This window comes from Trichechus manatus, unplaced genomic scaffold (genome assembly GCF_000243295.1).
Source record: "Trichechus manatus latirostris isolate Lorelei unplaced genomic scaffold, TriManLat1.0 scaffold00001, whole genome shotgun sequence".
Taxonomy (NCBI): Eukaryota; Metazoa; Chordata; class Mammalia; order Sirenia; family Trichechidae; genus Trichechus; species Trichechus manatus.
Genome location: NW_004443937.1, coordinates 44,203,568 through 44,219,719, shown reverse-complemented (window position 1 = coordinate 44,219,719; position 16,152 = coordinate 44,203,568). Strand labels below are relative to the sequence as shown.

Below are 16,152 nucleotides of genomic sequence, written 5' to 3'. Positions count from 1 at the left end.
GCCGAGAGTCACGTTGCCTCGTGTCTCCTCTCTCTAGTTTTGATGAAGGACCGGTGCAAGTTGTTCTGCAGGGTGGCCGGGAACACAGCCTACTATCAGCTCCAAGACAGAGTGGTGGATGGAACTCCTTGTGGCCAGGACACAAACGATATCTGTGTCCAGGGCCTGTGCCGGGTAAGTCCCGGGTCACATTCTCCTCCCTGTGTTGCATCCCTGCCAAGATATGGTTTATGACGGACGTCCTTGAGAGACTCCACCTGCTCGTGTCTGTGCAGTGTCTCCAGCGCAGTGTTCTCCAAGCATGGTCTTGGACCAGCAGCGGCAGCAGCCCTGGATTCTATGCCTTCCACAGGTTGAGAACCACTGCCTTTGATTTTTCTGGACATTCTCAGCCTCTGTGGGGGTCTACATAAAACCTTCCCTTGAAGATTTATTAGAATTATTTACACACACATGCTTTTACTGTAACCTCCATGCTTAAGGTTAAACCCAAATGTTGTAGATTGAATATCTCTATTCCAGAAAGATGTCAGGAGGAAGAGCTGGCCTCACGCATCATGACTTTAAGCAACCCGAGGGCTTCTGCCTGACACCTGCCTGTTCAGTATTCTTGGAAGGGAAACCGAGAAACCTCTGGCAGATGGTGAAGCATCTGAGCCGTGATTTCTCCAGGGCTTGGTACTGGTTTGCTGTTCCATTCCCACCCTGGCCAGGCTCTGAGATGAGATGCATCTTCTCAGATGTTGTCCATAGGCAAATTGGAGTTATTGCTCGGTAGGATTTGACTGGAAGAGCCTCTGAGAGCTCCGCCCACTTCCTGACACTCACCCAGGGCACCAGTTTCCTGCTTGTCAGTCCGTTGTATGACGGCACATGGCATCTCCTCCAAGGCCAGCTAACGCAAAGGAATCAAGTGGACCCGAGTGTGAACTCCGGTCTTCTGGTCACCGTGGTGTCCTCAGAGTTCCACCTACACTGAGCAGTTTATCACCACCTGAGGGAATCCACTGGGAACCTGAGGCCTCCACCTGGCAGCCTGCCGTCCGCCTTCGGCCTGCGTTCATGGCCAGTATTTCAGCATTGGCGGATGTCTTAAGACATGGAATGTTCCAGCTCCCGTTTTCACGTGGCAGCAGCATCCTGGAGTGGACAGTGGCAGCTCGCTTAAACAGAGCGTGAGCGCTGTGATTGGACACGGTCCTCACCACTCCCCTTTCTTGTGAATGCTGAGTGATCTCATTTACTTATTCATAGGCCGATGCTTCGAAAACTTTAATCTGTAGATGAATTACTTGGGCATCTTGTTAACACGCCAACTCGGATTCAGTAGAGCTGGGTGGACCCCGAGATTCTGCATTCCTAACAGCCTTGGCAATGCCTATGGCTGGTGGTCCTAGGACCACATTTTAAATCTAAAGGTTCTTCTTGACTTTGCACATTGAAGGGGGACTTAATATTCCTGTCATTTTGAATGCATATCATTCAAAGAAAGCTGTTATTTGTCATTTTATAATTTCTATAATACTTACCATTTATTTCAAATGTTTTCTTTTTAAAGCAAGCTGGATGTGATCATGTTTTAAATTCAAAAGCCCGAAGAGATAAATGTGGCGTTTGTGGTGGTGATAATTCTTCATGCAAGACAGTGGCGGGCACATTCAATACAGTGCATTACGGTAAGAGTCTGCCCTGAGAACTCAGAGAAGGCAAATGGTCCGAGTTTAAACGTTGTTAACCACTGGTAAAATGTCAAAGTATTAATGTCAAGCATAGAATCAATCTTGCTACGGTGCATTATCCGTCGGCTGTAAGGTGCCCGTTGGTGAGAATTATGCTGCTTTGCTGCCCACATTTTATTCCGTGCTTAGAGAAAGTGAACCCGTCTGCGGAGTACTGAATTTATGCTCAATCCTTTCCAGGTTACAACACAGTGGTCCGAATTCCAGCTGGCGCTACCAGCATCGATGTGCGGCAGCACAGCTTCTCAGGGAAGGCAGAGGATGACAACTACTTAGGTGAGGTGGGATGCCCTCTGCCACTGGCGGGAGTCCTGGGTCTCTGGGGCACTTGTTGGTTTTCATTTCCTTCGCCCAGTTTTACATGGAGAGCTTTCATATGACACGTGTTTTCATGAAAGGAGACGATCTTGCAGTTCGTTATTTTATTTCTCCCTCCTACACACACTCTCAGAGTATTGATTTATTCTCTGTAGTGATGGTCATCCAGATCAAGGGGGTTACAAACCCTCAATGAGATGGAACAACACAACAACCACAAGAACGGACTCAAACATACCAATGATCATGAACGTGGCACAGGACCAGGCCGGATTTCGTTTTGTTATACATAAGATCGCCCATGAGTCAGAGCCAACTTGATGGCACCTAACCACAACAGTCACTCTGGATCTTTGGAAACAGAAAGGCCCCGAATCAAACGTGAAAGGCCTTACCCTGTACGTTTACCATAAATCATGGCTTCTATTGAGGTTCTTAAGAAGCTGGTTGTGTGGGTAACTGACTTGCAGCTGCTTTATCAGAGGCATTACTTGACTTAATTTTGATGTCATCAGTGCTAACCAGTGGCAGATCGCTGTTGGAGGTATTCAGTATCCTTCAGTCTGGCCATTCTGAAAGATTCTATGACAGTGCATATTTTTCTCATGTCGTTACTAGAACAGCCCAGTTGGCTACTTTATAGATCTTTCATCCTCTTCTCATTGAGCGCAGGCACCTGATTAACTCAGATCAATTCCTTGTTATCTAACCCACAACACACCGATGACCTTGTGTTGATTTTCCCCGGTTGGCTCAGCTGGTCCTCCATCACTTCAGTTTATAGTTTTGTAAATCGCTGTAAGTGATTATGAAATCCGCCCAACCACAGCATGGGGAGCGGCAGAGTGCCTGAAACAGATGCAGCTGAAGCCTGAGCACCTCACTCAGTAGACTCCTTCTAGGCCTGACACCGCACTAGGATCTGAGGCAAACGAAGGCAGTCCTCTGGGCAGCCAATTTTAAAAAGAAAGGAATGTCCTTTCTCTTGTATGATGTCCAGGCAGGAACTCTGCTTTGTGTGTCTGAACACAGCCTCCAGAGGCTTGTCCCAAACATCTGGACATCTTGAGCTCTTAGATGAGTGTTTGTTGAACTGAAGTAGAACCTATGTTGGTGTTTTGGAATATCTGCATGAAATCCTGCACAGAAGCCTAGTGCTCCTTCAGGCAGGCATGCTGACCAAGTATAATGTTTATACATGACTCCATGACAGCATTTTCTGCAGTGTTATCATTCATTCACTTATTTAATATATACCAGGCTCCCTTCTAGGCACAGTGAACAAAACAGAACCCCAAAATAAATAAGTAAATAAATCCCTGTCCTGTTAGAGCTTACTTTTTACTGGGAGGAGATAGGCAATAAACAATAAATAAGCAAATTATATACTATTAGAAAGTGGTAAGTGCTATAAGAAAAAATAGGGCAGCATATGGAACACTGAGAGATTGGGGCTGGGATGGGGACAGTTGGGTTGAAATGTTTGAATTGCACAGAGAGAGAACAGGTCATCTGGGGGAGCGCATCCCAGGCGGAGGTGCCAGCCATAGCAAAGGTCTTGGAGTAGAGGCATGTCCAGATCGCTGGAGGAACAGAAGGGAGGACGGTGTGGCAGGAGCTGAGTGAGCGCAGGAGGGAGTTGTGGAGGTGAGATTAGAGAGGTGATAGGGCTCGATCCTATAGGACTGGTCTTAGTGTCCTAGGGCCAAAATGACAGAACGCGACAAGTAGGTGGATTTGAAGAACAGAAATTTACTGTCTCAGAGTTTTGGAGACAGGAAGTTCCCATCAGCACCGGGTCCCAGGAAGGGTCCTTCCTTGACAGTAGCCCTGGGCATTTCTTGGCGTTCCTTGACTTAGAGACGGTTCCTCACATAGATACTTCTCCCTGTGTGTGTGTCTGTGTCTGTTCTGCTCCGAAGGCCTTCAGCTGATGGGGTGAGTCCCACCCGCGTTACGGAGGGTGATCGGCTTTACTCAAGGCCGACTGATTCAATCACACGTAATCGCTTCATAACAGCATCTGGACTAGTGTTTGACCAAATAACTGGACATACAGCCTAGCTAAGTTGACACATGAAATTAACCATCACTGGGCCCTATAACCAAGGAATTTGGCTTTTACTCGGAGAAATGGGTAACTACTAGAGGTTTTGAGCCAAGGAATGATATGATACAAATGATCATATTTATGTTTTAAAAGGATCACTCTGGCTGTTATGTTGAAAGTAGGTGGTGGGGGGAGAGAGGCAGGGTAGAAGCAGGGAGACTGGGTAGACAGTTATTGGAATAACCCAAGACACAGATGCTAATAGTTTGGCTGGAAGTAGGAGCAATGGAGGTGGTGGTATGTGGTGAGATTCTAGATATGTTCTAAAGGTAGAGCCATCAGATTTGTTTTTGTTTTTTTAATATTTTATTGTATTTTAGGTGAAAGTTTACATAGCAAACTAGGTTCCCATTTAATGTTTTTATACAAATTATTCCATGACATTGGTTACATTTTTCTCAATGTGTCAACATTCTCATTATTTCTATTCTATTTGTTCTATTTCCATTGATCTAGCTTCCCAGCCCCTCCTTAGCTTCTCATCTTTGTTTTAGGGTAAATGTTGACTGTTTGATCTCATATAGTTGATAACTTAAGGGAGCACAGTATTCTCGGGTGATATTGTTTATTCTATAAGCCAATCTATTGTTTAGATGGAAGGGTGACCACCAGGAGAGGCTTCAGTTCCAAGTTCAAAGGGTATCTTAGGGCAGTAGTCTCAGAGGTTCTGCTAGTCTCTGTTATTCCAATAAGTCTGGCCTTTTTTAGGAATTTCAGTTTTGTTCTCCATTCTCCCTTCCTAACCAGAGCCTTCTATTGTGTCCCTGGTCAGAATGGTCAGCAGTGGTAGCTGGGCACCAACCAGTTCTTCTGGTCTCAGGCTAGATGAGGCTGTGGTTCATGTGGGCTATTAGTCCTGTGGACTAGTTTCTTCTCTGAGTCTTTGGTTTCCTTCATCTCTTTTGTTCCATACCAGTAGAGACTAATAGTTGTATCCTAGATGGCTGCTTGCAAGCTTTTAAGACCTCACACACTACTCACCAACTAGGATGCAGAACATTATCATTATGAACTATGCTATGCCAGTTGACCAAGCAGTCCCAGGAGACTGTGGTCCCAAGCCTTCAAACCCAGTCAACCAGTCCCATGAGGTGTCTGGTTATGTCTAGGAAGTATCTGTAACTGTGCCTCTTATGTGGTTTATTATATATATGTATATGTATATGCAGCACACATAAACATGTATACACGTGCCTACAGATACGCCTATACGTGCACACCCATATAGTCACGTGTGCCTTCCTGTACACATGTATGTGTTCATGTCCACCTACCTACAGATACACCTATACGTGCACACCCATGTAGTCACATGTGCCTTCCTGTGCACATGTACGTGTTCATGTCCACCTGTGTAACCACACACACCTTTTTTGGTTGTCGTTACTGTTGTTGCAAATTGTATGTTATAGCATTTATCAACATTTTTGCTTATTCTTGCAAACTTCCTTTTATTTTTTTTTTTTTTAGGCATTTAAAGTTAATTTTACTCTCAAGCAGGTAAAAAAAATTTCAAAAGAAATAATCACAAATCACATTGATAATATAGTTAGTACTGTGATTGACTTATGTTACCAAAAAGCAATTTTTAAATTTAATGCCGTGGCTGGAGAACTGCACAAGTGTGATTTTTATTTATTAATATCACATGTATAGATGATAGGATAATTATAATATCAGTTACTCCTTTTTAGAACGTTTTTAAAACAAATCTGCTCATCTTTTTCTCAGAATATTATTTATTTTTAAATTCTTTATCCAATTTTACAAATGAAATTATATTAAAAACCCTTATAAATTATTGAATGCAGATAAAAAACAAAGCCCTCTGAAAATTTTTATATTGATAGAGAATTTTTTACTGATTACCCTATTAAAATGAAAATTAAATAAGACATAATCATTGCCAATTTTGATGAATATGTGACATATTTCTCTCTCTCTCTCTCTCTCACACACACACACACAGAGTATCAAATCCCAGAGAAATGTTATACTTTTGGACACTCGATATTAGAAATTTGATTAGAGTTTCATATTATGTGAATTTAAAATAGATTTGCTTCAAGAATTTTTGAAAATGATGCAAAACTCTCATTTCCCTCTAATGGCTTGGGGTTTCACAAAAGCATGTGAAAAATCACAGCTTTTTCTTACAAACGTCTTTATTGGAATTACACCCGTAGCCTTCCTGTCCGACAAACAATGAAGTGTGTTGCTGATAGTTATCGGTCTTCCTTTGCATTTTATGCACAATTCAGAATTTATTGTTGAGCTGCTCTGAGAGAAATGAACTCATATAATGAAGTAATATATATATACATATAAATATATGTATATATAAATATACATATAAGTAAATATATACATATATGTATAAACCTGTGGCCATTGAGTTGATTCTGACTCATAGCAACCCTATAGTGCTTCTATTCATCCAATCATTCAACAAGAATGTACTGTCTATGAACTTTTCATAAAAAAAATTGGCTTGTAGATGGTCCCTGCCCTCAAGAAACTTTAAATGATTATAGTTACTATGATAAAGGTATTCACAGGTCTTGCAAACTTCTTAATGTCTTCATTTACCTTGGACACGTTGTGCAGGCTTCACCCATACTGGGTGTTGTCTTTCTTGTCACCAAAAATAACAAATGTCTACTATCTAGAAAGTGATTCCTCCCCTCTCCTCCCCCTCGCATCGCTGGTAACCATCAAAGAGTGTTGCTTTCGTTGTATATACCTATTCTTGACTTTTTATAAAAGTGAGATCGTACAATATTTGTCCTTTTGTGATCGACATATTTCACTTAGCATAATGTCTTCCCGTTTCATTCGTGTTATAAGATGTTTGCGGATTCGTCATTAGTCTTTATAGTTGAATGCAGGTACCACAGTTTACTTATCCAGTCATCTGTTGATGGCTGCCTGGGTTGTTTCCATCATTTGCTATTGTAGATAATGCTGCAGTGAACACAGGTGTGCAGATGTCTATTCCTGTCACTGCTTGTTTGTCTCTAGGATATACACCTAGGTGTGAGATTGCTGGTATTTCTATTTCTAGCTTTTTGAGGAAGCGCCATACTGTTTTGCATAATGACTGTACCATTTTACAGCCCCACCAGTAGTGTATAAGAGTTCCGATCCCCCACAGCCTCACCAGCCTTTATTGTTTTCTGTTTTTTTAATCAGTGCAGTTTTTGCAAGGTGAGATGGCATTTCACTGTAACTGTGATTTGCATCTCGCTAATGGCTAACGATCGTGAACATCTTTTCATGTATTTGTTGGCCGCCTGGATGTCCTCTGTGGTGAAGTGTCTGTTCATGTCCTTTGCCCATTTTTTGATTGGATTGTTTGTCTTTTTTGTTGTTGAGTTGTTGAAGTTTTCTGTATGTTTTAGAGATTACACCCTTGTCAGATATGTCATTGCCAAAGATTTTTCCCCTGTCCGTAGGTTCTCTTTTTTACTCTTGGTAAAATCTTTTGTTGAGCATAAGTATTTAATTTTTAGAAGGTCCCAGCTATCTAAGTTATCTTGTCATTCGTGCATTTTTAGTTTTGTTTGATAGACTATTTATGCTGAAAATTAGGTCCCCTAGTTTTGACCCTGTGTTATCTTCCAGGAACTTCATAGTTTTAGCTTTAACATTAGATCTTTGATCTATTTTGAGTTAGTTTTTGTACATAGTGTGAAGTTTGGCCCCTGCTTCATTTTTTTACGTGTGAATATCCAGTTTTGCCAGCACTGTTTGTTAAAGAGACTGTTTCTTCCCCATTGAATGAACTTTGACCCTTTGTCGAAGATCAGCTGCCCATAGATGGATGGATTTACTTCTGGGTTCTCAATTCTATTCCACTGTTCTGTGTGTCTGTCATTCAGCCATGATTACTGTGGCTGTATAGTAAGTTTTGAGATCGGGAAGTATGAAGCCTCCTACTTTGTTCTTCAATATTGCGTTAGCTATTCGGGGCCTCTTTGAGCCATCAGGTTTTGTTGATGGATTGAATATGGTGTGTGAGAGAAAGAGAAGAACCAAGGGTGACTCCGGGGTTTTGACCTGAGCAACTAAAAGGACTGAGTTGCCATCATTTGAGATGAGAAGACTTGTTTCCTATGCTTCCATATAAACACGAGTGTTTTACGGTCTTTACATCTTCAGCTCCTGGCGTAAAGCCTACACATAGTAGGTCTAAGGCAATGAATGTTGAACTGTGGAGAAGCCATTGTGTTTGCTGTCTTTATTGGGTACTTACTGTGAGCTTAATAGAGGGTGGAGTTACCTTGGAAATAGACACACTCATCACCTCTTTCAAGGACCACAGAGTCTTACTTGGATTAATGACTCAGTGGCTGCACCGACTTTTTCTCACCCTAAATACCCACGTGAGTGGTGCCTATAAATCAGTTAACAAAGTTCATGGGGACTCTTTTCAATTTTTTTTATTTTGGGAATCCCGTATTTCTCACTCCACCGCTGTGCACAATGGGTCAAGCATTTTACTTCCTGCACTTGGTTATAAATTTGAGCATGTGACTGTTGAACCCTGACTACTTCCTGATTAAATCAAGCAGCATTGCATGAAACCTCCTTTATAAATTAATTTCCTGAGAGCCAAAAACTGTGCTGAGCTGCTCCTTTCTTCTCCACCACAGAGGGAAGGATTCTCGTCTATTCTTCTCTTTCCTGGAAAAATAATCTCCCTGCAATTCAATTTAAATCAGTCCAGATCAGGAGCCTGAATTCAGGGAGGGCCTCCTGATAACCTTTTCTTCCTCACGAAGGCCTCTTAATCTCCTTTCAAAGAAAGAAAGCAAAAATTAAAGAAGATTTATCATCTGGGACAGGCAGTCTGTACCAGTTGTGACTCTTTAGTGAAATATTATGAAAAAATCATCTGTTGGCTTAAGAAGTCTCTCTGGAAGCAAACAGCAAGCGTGCACGCGCAGAGCGCAAGCCGCAGCTCACTGAGGGTGAAAGTCGAGACCTCAGAGCTTTGAACCTTACAGTGGCTGCTTAACCATTTAGGGAGAATTCGATGTTGGCATCAAGTCTAGGGTGTGTAAATGTTTACCCTTGACTTGAAGGAAGATCAACAAATACACTGGAAGGTTTTAAAACCCGCAGTTCAATCTTGCCTGGGTCCATTCATAGCTGTTGAGTTGCTAAGCAGTCTTCATCCTTATCCCTCATATTTTTAATAGGTCCATCAAGCCATACTGGTTCTGTGTGTTTTGGTGAGGGAGCAGTGTCCAGGAGAGAGGGCCGTTGTAGCAACGCAGATCTGATGGGTGAAATGGGGGGAAGCCAACCCAGGAAATTAGCTCCCCTAATTGCATGAGTGGGAGGTTAGGCAGTAGGCTGTTGTTTTCAGGGAACTATTTATTTCACAAGGTACCAAAGCAGAAAGCCTTCCTGTCAAAGGTCATCCTTTCCCATAGACCCCTCCCTCCTGTTGGGCTAAAGCCAGATTGTACCCAGTACCACCATCTCATATTGCTTCAGAAGAAGCAGCCATTTCTGTGATACTAATATGTCTCCAATGTGTCCGGCCCTTGATTAATTGTGGCAGTGGGAAGACAGGAGTCGATTCAGTTCAAGATAAAGTGGGAACTTCATTTCAGCTGATGACTCTAAAGATGTCTGGGGCCAAAGTGTTTATCAGAGCAAATCATAAGAGGAGTCTGAGATCATTTGAGCTCCTGTCTCATTGCCTCCTCACCATCGACTGGGACAAGGAGCACGCGGTGAGGGGTGAAATGCTTAGGTCGGTGTCAGCCCAAGAGGAGACAAGGAGAGGTTAGAAAGGATCCCTAGACTGAAGGTAGAACAGACGATTGCTCCTCGAATACCAGTGGGACTGGATTACTGCTTCATTTGCAGAACTGGCATTGGGACGTCTCCTTTCCCCTCTGCTGGTGAAATGGCAGCTGGGTTGCTAGCATGAGATTTCACATGAAAGAACTGGGTGACCTTGTTGGCAGCTCATTCTGCCAACACCCTGTAAGTAACCCGCATCAGGGAGCACCCTCAGGAGCCTAAGGTACCCCAGAAGCAACCTCATCTGCAGCCAGTGACCCGTTGAAAGTCCTGCGTCTTGCTTGGCTGGTGGGTCTGACGCTGCGGGAGCCTCAGGGGGGACGAGGTTGGCAGAGGTGTACGCTGACTGGGAAACAGTTGCTAGCTGGAAGCACTCTGTTCTCCTTGGTGTGAGTGTCAGGCTCAGTCGCTCCATCGTTCAGCGTCATTGACTGAGCACCTACTTTGGGCTTGGGTCTTCACTGCGTTTATAAAATTGTTACTTGGTTGCTTTACTACAGGGGCAGGGGAAGATTAACCAGTAAGCAAGGCACATATGGGCTTACAGGAAGCAGAGTACACGTGCGTTTGTGTTTACTTACTAATCCGTAGTGCACAATTTCACATGGGTTTCACTACCTGTGTTGAAAAACAGGTGAAATGCGCACTGCAGATTAGGAAGTAAGGACAGGTAAGCCTGTGCATACCTTGCAGATTGGGTAATCTGTCCCTGTAAAGGGGCTCACTCAGTCTTGCAAAACAAACTTACTTATTTAAATTTATAAAAGTCTGTAACCTAAACGTGTGTCATTTCTATTTGTTCGTGGTGGTGCAGTGGTTAGATGCTCGGCTGCTAACCAAAAGGTCTACGGTTCAAACCCACCAGCCACTCCACAAGAGAAAGATGTGGCAATCTGTTTCCATAAAGATTACAGTCTTGGAAACCCTATGAGGCAGTTCTACCCTGTCCTATAGGATTGCTTTGAGTCGGAATCGACTCGACGGCTGTGGGTTTATTAGTATATTAAGAAAAAGAGTGTGTGAATTTATTCACTCATTTAACATTTGTTGACTTCCTTCATGGAAAAATTTAGCAGGTAACAGTCTCTGGAGACAGACTTCTGGATAAAAGGCACATGGCCTTTGGAAATTAACAATCTCTAAGTCATAGTTTTCTCATTCATAAATTCGGCATCAATAGTAGACTCTCCCTTATAGAGGTGTGATAAGGAGACAGTGCATGTGAAGGCATTGTGATCTGCCAGGAACTAAAGCCTGTATAGCACTATCTTAGGTAATTCTCATCACAATCCTATGAGGAAACCTATTGCGCAGATGGAGAAACTGAGGCTTAGAGAGGTTAAGTAATCTACCCAAGGTCACACAAACAAAGAGTGGGGAGTCATAATTGGAACTTTCCATTACTGTCTAGCCTCAGACCCTACACCCTTAGCCGCTTTGTTTTACAGCCTCCATGTAGAACAATACGTGACTGATCTGGGGCGTGGATGGCTGGAGATTTAGGTTTATCTGTGGGAGTTTATTGGTGAGTCTGGAAAGATAGGTCAGGATAAGATTTGTAAGGTTATTGGGAGGTTGTGCTAAGGAGTTTGACCCATGTTCTGTACAGAGTAAAGGCTGTCAAAGAATTCTGAGCCAAGAAGTTGGAGGATGTGTTATGTTTTTAAACACTAACCCTGAGCTTTTTTCTGCGATACCACACCCTTCCCAACCGTCTCAAAGAAGGCATTTTATTCTTCCACTGGGGGCAAGATGGGCCTTACGTAGTGGGAATTCTGGCAAGTGAAGTGCTGGATCAGGAACAGAATTCAGTGCAGTTAATTCCTGATACTGGGAAGAGTGGAGCCCTGGTGGCTCAGTGGTTAAGAGCTTGGCTGCTAACCAAAAGATAGGCCGTTCAGATCCACCAGCTGCTCCTTGGAAACCCTATGGGGCAGTTCTCCTCTGTCGTGTAGGGTCACTGTGAGTCGGAATTGACTCGACAGCAGTGGGTTTGGTTTGGTTTGGAAAGAGCAGCCCTGCGTCAGTATAGCGTCCATTCAGGAAACATGCCCAAGAAAACAAGGACATCTGCTGCTGCAGAACCACAAGGACTACCAGAGCGTCGTCTTAGCCCCCTTCAGTCCCCACGTAAGGATACAATACCTAATTACCTAAGTCTTTAAACCTCTCACACATACACATTGTTTCTGGTCTATACAGTGAGTACAGAGGAAATCACTGAAGGGCAGGTTAGAATCTCCCTGGCAGATAGGTAAGACGCCATGGCCACTGCCCGCTCCCCGACCGTGACAGACATCACTAATGTGTCATGACACTCATTGCTGCTGAGACATGACGCTGCCGATGAGTCCTGCGCTACACAACTTCTGGGGCAGAGTCTCCCAGATGATTGACATTGACATCTGGGATGGAACCTGTTTGCCATCCGTGAGTTAAATGTCCTTGTTCCTTATTTCACCTGAATACACAGCCTGTGGGTTTCAAGGAATCCCTCACTGCTAAGACTTACCAGTCGTGCACAGACTGCAAAGGGTGAGAGAGCCTTTCTCTAGCGTTTCGTTCAGGGCCCAAATGTGTTGTAGTTCTGATTCACTGAGTGCCTGCTTCAGGCCAGGCACAGTGGTCGGCAGACTTGTCATTCCAGAAGCTGTGGTTCTGGGGGACAGAGTGGTACTTAAGGTGAAACGGAAATTGTGTAGTAAATACTAGGGGGAAAAGGTATAACTGGGATTTTATCTTGAGAAATTAATCAAAAAAGAAAGAAAAACTTATTTTATCTTACATTCACCAAAATTTAGGTTTTAATTTCGATCATACCCAGGCTTTTGGGATGGAGAATAAAGCAATTGATAAATATTTTTGCATCATTTTTCCGGTCAACTCATACAATAGCAGAGTAGTAGTACTTTCTTCACTTCAGGTTGGAATTTAACAGTAAAATCTGAAAGGAGTCCATTTTGTAAGCATTCTGGAGCTTTCTCAGCTTTCCCAGGAGCCTCTCTTGGCCCCTGGATAAAGAAACCGTTCTTTTTGAAGCAGCTGTTGTCTCATCCTCCTTGTCAATTGTCTTTCCTTTTCATTGGTTTTTAACCGGTCTGTGTCAGAGGGGTTCCTGGGTGGTGCCAACGGTTAATGCACTTGGCTGCTAACTGAAAGTTTGGAGGTTTGAGTCCACCCAGAGGCACCTTGGGAGGAAGGCCTGTCAGTCTACTTCTGGAAGATCAACCACTGATAACCCTCTGGAGCACAGTTCTGCCCTGACACACATGGGGGCACCATGAGTTGGAGGTGACTCGACAGCAGCTCGTCTGTCAGATCCTCGGTCGACCAGTATTCTGGTGCTTCATTCAAACAGTTCTCCGCCATCACTTTCTCTGCTTCACTGATTCTTTCATCTTTGCAAAATTGGCTGTAGATTTCCTTCATACTTTCAAAAAAATATTTATTGAGCATTTACCATATGTTCTTCCAGAAGCTGGGATATAATGTGAATAAAACCGTCCCGAACTTCTTGCCCACATGGGGCTTAACATTCTTGTTAGGGAAATCAGAGCGTAAACCAATTATTATGGAGAAAAATCAAGCTGAGATAGGAAGGGATGGAGTCTGTGCTGGCAGTGGGAGGGAGTAACAGTTTTTAACGGAGTGGGGAGAGTTGGTTTATTAGCATTCATCTCTTGTGTTTCAAATTCTCTCGAGATACAGTGACGTGAAACAACAAATATATGCTATCACAGTTTCTGGCGTCAGGAATTTGGGAGCAGCATAGGTGGGTGGTTCTGGCTAAAGTTTCTCGTGAGGCTGCAGTCAAGATTCAGTTGGGTTTGTGGTCTCATCTGAAGGCCCCACTGGGGCTGGAGGATCTACTTCCAAGATGACTCCCTCAAAGGCTCTTGGCAGAGAGCCTCAATCTCTCACTGCCATTTGCAGGGGGCCTTAGTTCCTCCCATGTGCCTCTCTGTGGGGCTGCTTGGGCATCCTCACAGCATGGCAGCTGACTTCTCCCAACACCAGTGGTTCAGGGGAGAGCAAGACAGAGCCACAATGCCTTTGACCTGGCCTTGGAAGTCACACGCTATCATTTCTGCAATATCTTGGTGATTCTACAGGTCAGCCCTACTCAGCATAGGAGGGGGCCAGCCACACAAAGGTGTGAATACCAGGAGGCAAAGGTCATTGGGGCCATCTTGGAGGCTGGTACGCAGTGGACCCATTGAAAAAGTGACATTTGAGCATCCCATTGGCCATGTATTTCAAGATTTCAACATAAGTCAAAGAAAGAGAGCAGTCAAAGATTCAGTAGGTTCAGCTAATTCTCATATAAATTAGGGAAGGATGTTTGTGTGGGAACCAATTTTGTAAGCGGTCAGTTCATCAGTATGTATTTTCAAGTTATAAGACTTTTGCTCCCATGTATATAATCCTGTAACTGGGCTTGTATAACAAGCTCCTTGATAATTAGGACCCCTGTTTCATTCCAAGGAGCCCTGGTGGTGCAGTGGTTAAAAGCTTGGCTGCTGACCAAAAGGTCAGCAGTTCAAATCCACCAGCCACTCCTTGGAAATCCTGTGAGGCAGTTCTACTCTGTCATATAGGGTAACTATGGGTCGGAATCGACTTGACAGCACATAACATCAATTTCATTCCGTGTTATTTCACTTAATTTTTCCAGACGCCATGGGGGTAGGTGTTTTTATCCCCATTTTGGAGCTAAAGGGATGGAGATAGGAGTGATAGCGAGGTCACACAGCTGACACGTGGTCAGGCTGGGCTTCGAACCCATGTCTGTCTGGCTCTGACGTCCACGTTCCTTGCGCTGTAACTCTCTGCCTACTGAGGTGTTATTTCATATTTCAGACAGACAGGAATTGGCAGCAGATCAGTGAATGCTCTTTTGTCCTCTACAGCTTTATCCAGCAGTAAAGGAGAATTCTTGCTAAATGGAGACTTTGTGGTCACAATGTCCAAAAGGGAAATCCGCGTTGGGAATGCTGTGATAGAATACAGCGGCTCCGACAACGTGGTGGAAAGGATTAACTCCACAGATCGCATCGATCAGGAGCTTTTGCTTCAGGTGAAAACCCGGCCGTGAGCCACAACCCTTTCCTTCCACCGGGTGTCACCAGGCATGCAAACACTCTCCACTTTGTCTGCTCCTTCCAGGTGTTGTCGGTGGGAAAGCTGTATAACCCTGATGTGCGCTATACCTTCAATATTCCAATTGAAGACAAACCTCAGCAGTTCTACTGGAATAGCCATGGGCCCTGGCAAGCGTGCAGCAAACCCTGCCAAGGTGTGTGCTTTAGAGTTGAGTTTTGGGATTTTCTCTTCTTTCTTTCTTTCTGTATTTGAGAGACAGCCAGATTCCACAATCTATAAACTTTTCTGTCGGCATGAATTCTCTATTCTCCTTCGTCTGAATCTGTTTGATCATTTTTGGCTGGCAAGTTTAGCTTTTTAAGGGATTCAGGATATACTACGTGTCCTTCTCCTGTGGGGTTTATGCACAGGATAAGCTGTGTACAATCACCTCTGCCACTTTACTTTTTCCTGAGATATGGATACATGTAGTTGTATTACATGTTATTTCTTTTGTCTAAACGAAGGATAGGTGAACTGTAGCCAGTGGGCCAAATCCAGGCCGCCTCCTGCTTTTGTAAATAAAGCTTTATTGGAGCAGTCACACCATTTGTTTATTACGCTTCTATGGCCGCTGTTGCCCTGTAGAGGCAGCCTTCAGTAGCTGTGACCGATGGTTTGGCTTGCAAAACCCAGAATATTTACTCTACAGTCCTTTACAGAAAGCTGCTGATCCCTGGTCTAAATAGTTTATAGAGCAGGTTAGTTTCCTTGGATAACTTTGTTTTTCCTTCCTATTTAGGGGAGCGGGAAAGAAAACTTGTTTGCACCAGGGAATCGGATCAGCTTACAGTTTCTGACCAAAGATGTGATCGCCTGCCCAAGCCAGGACCCATTACTGAGCCCTGTGGTACAGACTGTGAACTGAGGTGGGGCCGCTGTTTCCTTGTCTTCACTGGGCTGTGGGGGGTCTCAGGGCAGGTGTCTGTGTGTGAGGAGCAGGGGTCCTGATCGTCTTCACTGGGCTGCGGGGGTCTCAGGGCAGGTCTCTGTGTGTGAGGAGCAGGGGTCCTGATTGTCTTC

The 16,152-nt window shown here is 44.0% G+C and overlaps 1 protein-coding gene across 1 annotated transcript in view; it reads left to right on the top strand.

Moving 5' to 3' along the window:
- ADAMTS9 (ADAM metallopeptidase with thrombospondin type 1 motif 9) overlaps positions 1–16,152 on the top strand; it is a 185,860-nt gene that overhangs the window by 63,518 nt on the left and 106,190 nt on the right. The window contains exons 14-19 of the mRNA XM_004368663.1: positions 38–174; positions 1,559–1,676; positions 1,920–2,015; positions 14,898–15,064; positions 15,154–15,283; positions 15,872–15,998. Of these exons, the coding sequence (XP_004368720.1) occupies positions 38–174; positions 1,559–1,676; positions 1,920–2,015; positions 14,898–15,064; positions 15,154–15,283; positions 15,872–15,998 (775 nt within the window). The remainder of the gene's footprint in view (positions 1–37; positions 175–1,558; positions 1,677–1,919; positions 2,016–14,897; positions 15,065–15,153; positions 15,284–15,871; positions 15,999–16,152) is intronic.